The following is a 6688-nucleotide window of genomic DNA, read 5'->3' as shown; positions in this document are numbered from 1 at the left end:
GTGATGAGGACCAGAGTGATTAGATGTGGACATTCTCACAAGAATTCTGACAGCCTGAGATATTGGTTCACCAGCTATCCAGGCCATAAATGCGTCTCCAGGGCCAGAAGCTCAGAACCCACGATCAAGAGCGGCGGCCGAGATTCACCGGGATTTCTGGGGTCACACCACCATACTTCACGATCCCAAATGTCGATTGGACACCCACTTGCGCTAATCAGACTCCACTATGCGTAAATTCAGCCTCGATTACTCCTCCAGAGACTCTTCCTATAAATACAAGACTCGAGCTACATTCAAAGTGTTCAACACCAAAAACAAAGCCTCCCATGGAGCAACTTATTTTTTCCTGTAATGCACTTTCAATATCTTTACTTGCTTTCCTAGGAGTAGTGTTAGATTGTAAGGAAAATCCATTCATCAATATATCATACGACCCTTGATTTTCAAGGCGCCGGAGCACCATCCTTGTTGTTCGTTCACTCACCCCATATATCACACGACCGTCGCTCCTTGAGCAGCGCGCCGGAGCACCGCCCAAAACCCACCACCAACACCATCACTCAACGGCCTTGTAGTTCAGGCTGTGAACCTAACAGCCGAGACCAGTTCCTCTCTCGGCTACAATCGTTTGATTAGGAAGACAGTTCAAACAGGCGCACCACTTATCCATCCAACACTCATCAACACATCGACGCACGGTAGACCGTGCTGGCGCGCCCGCGCACAACCGCACCGCACCCAAAAGCAGGAAACCGCGTGTTAACGCACATCCCCTCGGCCCGGAACTCCAGGCTGTGAGATTTGCGCGGCAGACAGCTCCCCTTTGCTCCCAAAAATTAAAAACTTTATGTGGCGTGTGATTAAAGGTTGTCTTCCCACAAATGCTCTCCTCTTCCGTAGGCATATGGGATCCTTCCCCTTGTGCCTGGTATGCAAAGACGCTCAGGAAACTGTCGAGCATTTACTGCTGCATTGTAATTGGACTTCAAGTGTTTAGTTTAGGAGTTCGCTAAGCTACCGAGTTGATAAACAGACTATAACTACCTTTGATGATTGGCTGCTCTGTGTGACTAGTTAGTTGGGTAAGACTAATCTTATGTGGGTGTTACTTCAAATCAGTTTTATATGCTGGAGTTTATGGAGGAGCAGATGTGCCTTTGTTTTTGAAGGAAGAATTGTTTGTCCAAAGCAAACTATTGAATGTGCTAGATTTCTGGCTTTGGAGTTGACGGAGGTTGTAAAATTTAATGGACTAGGCATGGAGGAGCCTAATTCTTAGGTGGTTGATATAGTTTAGAAATGGCTCCCACCCTTCCAATCTGCTCTAAAACTAAATGTAGATGCAACCTAGGACAAGAAGACCTTAATTGTTGGTTTAAGGGCTGTCATTTGTGATGGGCATGGTAGCTACATAAGGGGAGCTGGAATGGTCAGACTGTCCTCTTCTCCCATTGAAGTTGAAGCCCATGCAGCTTTAAATGGTTTGGTGGTCGCCTTGGACTTGGGTAGTATTCATCTAGAGTGTGAGTCTGATTCAAAGGAGCTGATTCAAAACGTTAAGGGGAATATTCAAAAAGGTAGATGGACGATCTACCCTATTCTTAGTGCAGATTATTCGGTTCTTGCTCCTAGAAGTGGATCCCAAGGCAAGCAAACAAAGCAAGGGATGCTGTAGCTTTAGAAGCAAAGAGGAGGATGTATGATGAAGTTTGGATCAATAGACCCCCATCCTCCCTGGTGTTCATTCTCCAAAACGATGGGCTTCCCTACCCTCCACAGGTGTAACGTTTTTTTGTTCAGTTAGGATCTGACGCACGCCTTCTAAGGTGGCGTCCTAGTTTGTTTCTTGTCATAGCTGGTGTTTTTGTTGTTTCCTTTGGGTATTTGTTTGGTGTGTGTTAGTATGAAAATTGGATTGTCATTTCCTAGACTCTAGCATATGTTGAAAATTAGTGTGTGAAGAATTGTTACTGGACGTTTTGGCACAACTCATTCAACCACATACTTCCGAGGCATGACTTGACTATATGAGAAACTTGACAACAGGTAAATCATGACATAATCATGCATTCATTATAGGATTCCTAGTTGGAATTATTTTCACACAAGTATTTTTATGTTAATCCTATTTTTAATAGGATTAGATTTTATCTCTTGATATTATTTCCTACTTGATTGGTCTAATTAATTTGTTTAGGTCGATATTGTTTTAGAAGATTGGCTATAGTGGAAAGTCATTAGGTTTCCTCTCATCTTGCATTAGTTGGCGTCATCACATAACATGTAAATGGAATTAGAATTCATATTGATAATTGTATAATTGGTTGGCTGCTGTTTTGGCATCTCAAGGAAGAGACCTTTTTGCATGATGTTTAGGAGTCTTAGTTGAATTGGATTGAGTATCATTGTTGCAAAGGAAGTGTGGTCACGTGGGTTTCTCTCCAGTGAGAGAAACCTGCATGGGATAAAACCATGGTTGGTTCCTTTGATCAGTTGGCTTTTTCACGCATTATTCTTGGAGAGCATATTGAATCTGTTTTGAGAAAAAGCTGCTGCGTTTATTTTCTTCAGTAAGTCATCAAGTGCGCCTTTGTTGCTTGGTGATTTATCGAATCTTTTCATCATTCATAATTGCATACATATGCATGTCAGTGACTCATATGGTTGAGGGCACCAAGACTGTTGTGGCGTTTATCCTCCGGTGAGCTTGAAGCGATTGTGACCAGTATTCCGTTCAACATAAGGAGTGTCGAAGATCATCCCGTGACAGAAGTTGAGCATTTTTAGTCATCCTACAAGTATTTTCAGTGTGCTTGGTTTGTTTGGCCTTTTTGTAGTGTTGCTCGGGGTTGTTTTCATCAGATGTTAGTCTAGCTCCTGTCTATTTGGTTATGTTGCAGCTTGTTGTGCTGTTTCCTTTCCCTTTCGTTTTTTAATGAAAGTGTGTTTCGACAAAAAAAAAGGAAAAAAAGAAAGGGGTTTAAGTCGTTTATCTTTGATGCAATGTAAACGACACGTCGTTTTAGACATGGCGGGGATATCCAAACGCACCGTCCAACTCCTCAGACTATATTCAACGTCTCTATTTATCTCTATCTCAATCTGATTTTAGGGTTAGGGTCTCTCGTTTCGTCCGCTTTCCATTTCAATTTCTCTCATCTTCCAGTTATGGCAAACCGTACAGACCCGTCGGCCAAGAGCATAAGGGGGACGAACCCGCAGAACCTGGTGGAGAAGATTGTATGGTCGAAGATATACCAGAACACGTACTGGAAGGAGCAGTGCTTCGGGTTGACGGCCGAAACCCTGGTGGACAAAGCCATGGAGCTTGACCACATCGGTGGGACCTTCGGAGGTAACCGTAAGCCCACACCTTTTATGTGCCTCATGATGAAGATGCTTCAGATCCAGCCCGAGAAGGAGATCGTTATTGAGTTCATAAAAAACGACGACTACAAGTGAGTTTTACTGTCCAGTTAATTAATTGCTTTTAATAGAAACTGGAATTGGTTTTGGACGTGCTTATGTAATTGACAATGTGCATGCTCTGGTAGTTGGGAGAATTAGTGCTGAAGGGAAAGGAAGGGGAATTTGTGGAGTTTTGTGGTTTTTGCTGAGAAATCCTAATCCGAAATTTGTGTTTTAGATGTTGAATTCTTTCAGATGCGGAATGAGATATTTTGGGTGGTTTGGATATATGGTAGTATGAAAGGAATAGTATTGTTTTGCTTTATGTAAAAAGTGTAGGAGATGTATCTGATATTCTTTGTTGTGTTAGGTGGAGGTAATGGAAGGATACGGGAAATAATAGAGTCTTGTTGTTTATATGATATGAAGAGGAAATTAGTGATTTCTGTTTGTGAATTTTTGTTTAGGAAGGTCGAAACAGAAGGGGTTGGGATAATAGTGCAAGTTGGTTTGGTAGGGTGGAGATTGTTTTTGTTATGTTCTGGTTGAAGTAGCTTTACGATTCTTAACGCTGAATATATTTATTTTTCATATTTAATGTGGACAAGGAGCATTTTTGCATATCCAAAAGTTAACATTTATTATTTGGGTTTCAGATATGTCCGGATACTTGGTGCATTTTATTTGCGTCTTACGGGCACCGATACCGATGTGTGCCAGTACCTAGAGCCTCTGTACAATGACTATCGGAAGTTGAGGAGAAAATTGGCTGATGGGAGTAAGTTATATGCTCATCTCTGAAGTTTGCATTGATTAGCATACTTACTATTGGATTTTAATGAGAATGCTAATAATCTCTTGCTCTAATTGTATCAGATTATGCCTTGACGCATGTGGATGAGGTTATTGATGAACTTCTGACAAAAGATTACTCATGTGACATTGCGATGCCACGAATTAAGAAAAGGTGGTTATTTATTGGAATAAAAATTTCCTAGCTGATTTTATCATGGTGGCTTCTTTTGTTTTTTTTTGTTTTTGTTTTTACTATAGACATAGTTGAATATCCTCAACCTTCTTTACGTTTGGAATGCATCTTGGCCTGTTTTTGTATTTGGCCCCTTGTATCTCTCCCCTGTTCTAGGTTTCCATGAGGGTCCATTTTTTACTTCTTCAATTTTAGGTTTGTGTATGTAATTTCTTGCCATATTAATACAGATGGACTCTGGAAGCAACTGGTTCATTGGAACTGAGAAAAAGTGCTTTGGAGGAGGACTTTGAGGAGGAGGAAGAGAAAGAGGAGAACGATCAACTTGATGGAATGGATGATGAAATCCATGATAGGGATTATTATCGTGGCCGAAGCCCTGTAAGGGAAAGGGACAGGGATAGAAGACGTGACAGTCACAGATACAGGTTCGTTTCTCTGTTTGTGGCAAATGATTTGTTTTTTAGACATGGAAGTAAAGTTTATGTTGATCACTGATAGATGTTTCTTTCTAATATTTATCTATATATTTAACATAGTAAGGTACATACAGACTCCTTGAATCGTGATGATTGACTGGGAATGAACAATTTTCGTTTATACAAATTTTTTATGTTTGCCATATATTAATTCTAACACAACTGGATTGTGTGTGTGTGGGTGCGTGTTGGTCGGTTGGGATGAAGGCTTGGTTAATAGCTCTGGGAATTAGATTGGTTGGGTTCTTATTCTTTGTGCTATTGTGTGTGAGTGGAGATATTTTGGATCTTCAGGTGATATCTGAATTAAACTGAATGTTACCATTTTGTTGATAACCGAGCTGAGAGCACGGAGTAATAGAATGAGAGCCAAAAGAAAAGAAAATAAAGTAAGTCTAAACTGATTTTTTTTCCTTTTATAAATGAGTGTCTGGGTAAACATAAAATCCATTTAAGTTATCTCAACTGATTTTTATTTGGGTTCTGCCTGTCTTTGGATGAACCAGTGTTGTAGCTGTTGTGGGAAATTTATTAGACTTTTACGTCATAAAAATAATGACTTTTAAAGTGGAAGCTGTTGTCTGACTATTCAAATTCAGACTAGTACATTCATATGTCATTGAAGTTTCTACCATGGCATTTTAAGCCATAGGTGTTATATAATGGCTTCCTATAGTGATATCCCTGATCCTGCCAGGTTTCTCTGCACTGACAGTGTGCAGTGAGAAGTATGATGGATTGTACATTTTTCCTGCAGTGTAAATATGGTTTCCTGGTCGGTTGTGTCTTTTCTTATTTGGCATTTGGAGTTAATCCTGCTAAGTTGGTTAATTGAATGTCATTGGTTCTTTTTCTGGGAAGCCCTGTGGTTATTTTCATTTGTAAATGTTGAATTCTACCATATAGTTACTGTTTGTTGTTAAAAAAAGGATTGAAACTGTCATCTTGAAGCTAACACTGCCATTTATGTTTCCTTATTTACTCCCATTAAACAGGGACCACGATTATGACAGAGACTATGATAGGGATAGAGACTATGACAGGGAATGCGGACATGGACGAGAAAGAGATAGGAATAGAGACAGAGATAGGGATCGGGACCGTTATCGACTAAGAGATGAAAAGGATCTTGGTCACGATAGGGGGCGGGATAGGCGAGAGAGGGATCGTGGCAGGAGGAGGAGCTATTCAAGGAGCAGAAGTCGGAGTAGGGATCGTGAGGATGGGGATAATCGCAAAAGACATGGCCGCAGCAGCATGAGTCCCAGGAGACGGGATGGGCATGATGAGCATGGCACTCGTGAGGAGTCAAAGAAGAAGAAAGAAAAGAAGGAGAAGAAGACTGATGGAACAGACCATCCAGATCCAGAGATTGCTGAAGCGAACAGGCTCCGTGCATCTCTTGGATTGAAACCTCTGAAGATGTGATAATGTTGGTTGACTAGTTCGTGTTAATGCGAATGTATTTCATCTGTCTTTGGATTTGTGAACCTTTTACAGCTAGTGCTTTCAGTATCTCCTGTACATCCATTAAGTGGCACTCGAGTTCATGTAAAGATCATTTTTACTGACTGTTCAGGCAGTCATTTTTCAGGATAAACTGTAACTCTTGGTTTTGTGCATGGTACTATGGACCAAAACAAATGCCGTACATTTGTGAAAGCGTTAAAAACAGTATTTAATATAAAAAGGACTAAATACTTTTAGAACAAGAAACATGCTAAATCTTTCCATCTAACAAGAACACGAGGAAATTGAAAAGAAAACAGAAGGTCAAACCCCAAACCAACAAAAAACTTAGCCAGAGGCT

The 6688-nt window shown here is 40.7% G+C and overlaps 1 protein-coding gene across 1 annotated transcript; it reads left to right on the top strand.

Annotated features, from left to right (window-relative positions):
* Positions 1 to 3167: 3167 nt before the first annotated feature.
* LOC110768451 (pre-mRNA-splicing factor 38-like) lies at positions 3168 to 6478 on the top strand. The gene is made up of 5 exons (XM_088254597.1): positions 3168 to 3461; positions 4068 to 4189; positions 4288 to 4378; positions 4630 to 4827; positions 5874 to 6478. The coding sequence occupies exons 1-5, from the start codon at positions 3172 to 3174 to the stop codon at positions 6304 to 6306; spliced, it is 1134 nt and encodes a 377-aa protein (XP_088110723.1). The 5' UTR covers positions 3168 to 3171; the 3' UTR covers positions 6307 to 6478.
* Positions 6479 to 6688: the final 210 nt, after the last annotated feature.

Source organism: Prunus avium, chromosome 1, assembly GCF_965620075.1.
Source record: "Prunus avium chromosome 1, drPruAviu1.hap1.1, whole genome shotgun sequence".
Lineage (NCBI taxonomy): Eukaryota > Viridiplantae > Streptophyta > Magnoliopsida > Rosales > Rosaceae > Prunus > Prunus avium.
The sequence above is the reverse complement of the archived record's forward strand: the minus strand, read 5'-3'. Positions and strand labels throughout refer to the sequence as shown.

Excerpts from the sequence above, each read along its gene's own strand:
- LOC110768451 (XM_088254597.1), top strand. The coding sequence starts at position 3,172 with ATGGCAAACCGTACAGACCCGTCGGCCAAGAGCATAAGGGGGACGAAC. Across the intron at positions 3,462-4,067 it reads ATAAAAAACGACGACTACAA|ATATGTCCGGATACTTGGTG; the intron begins GTGAGTTTTACT and ends TTTGGGTTTCAG. Across the intron at positions 4,828-5,873 it reads CGTGACAGTCACAGATACAG|GGACCACGATTATGACAGAG; the intron begins GTTCGTTTCTCT and ends CCCATTAAACAG.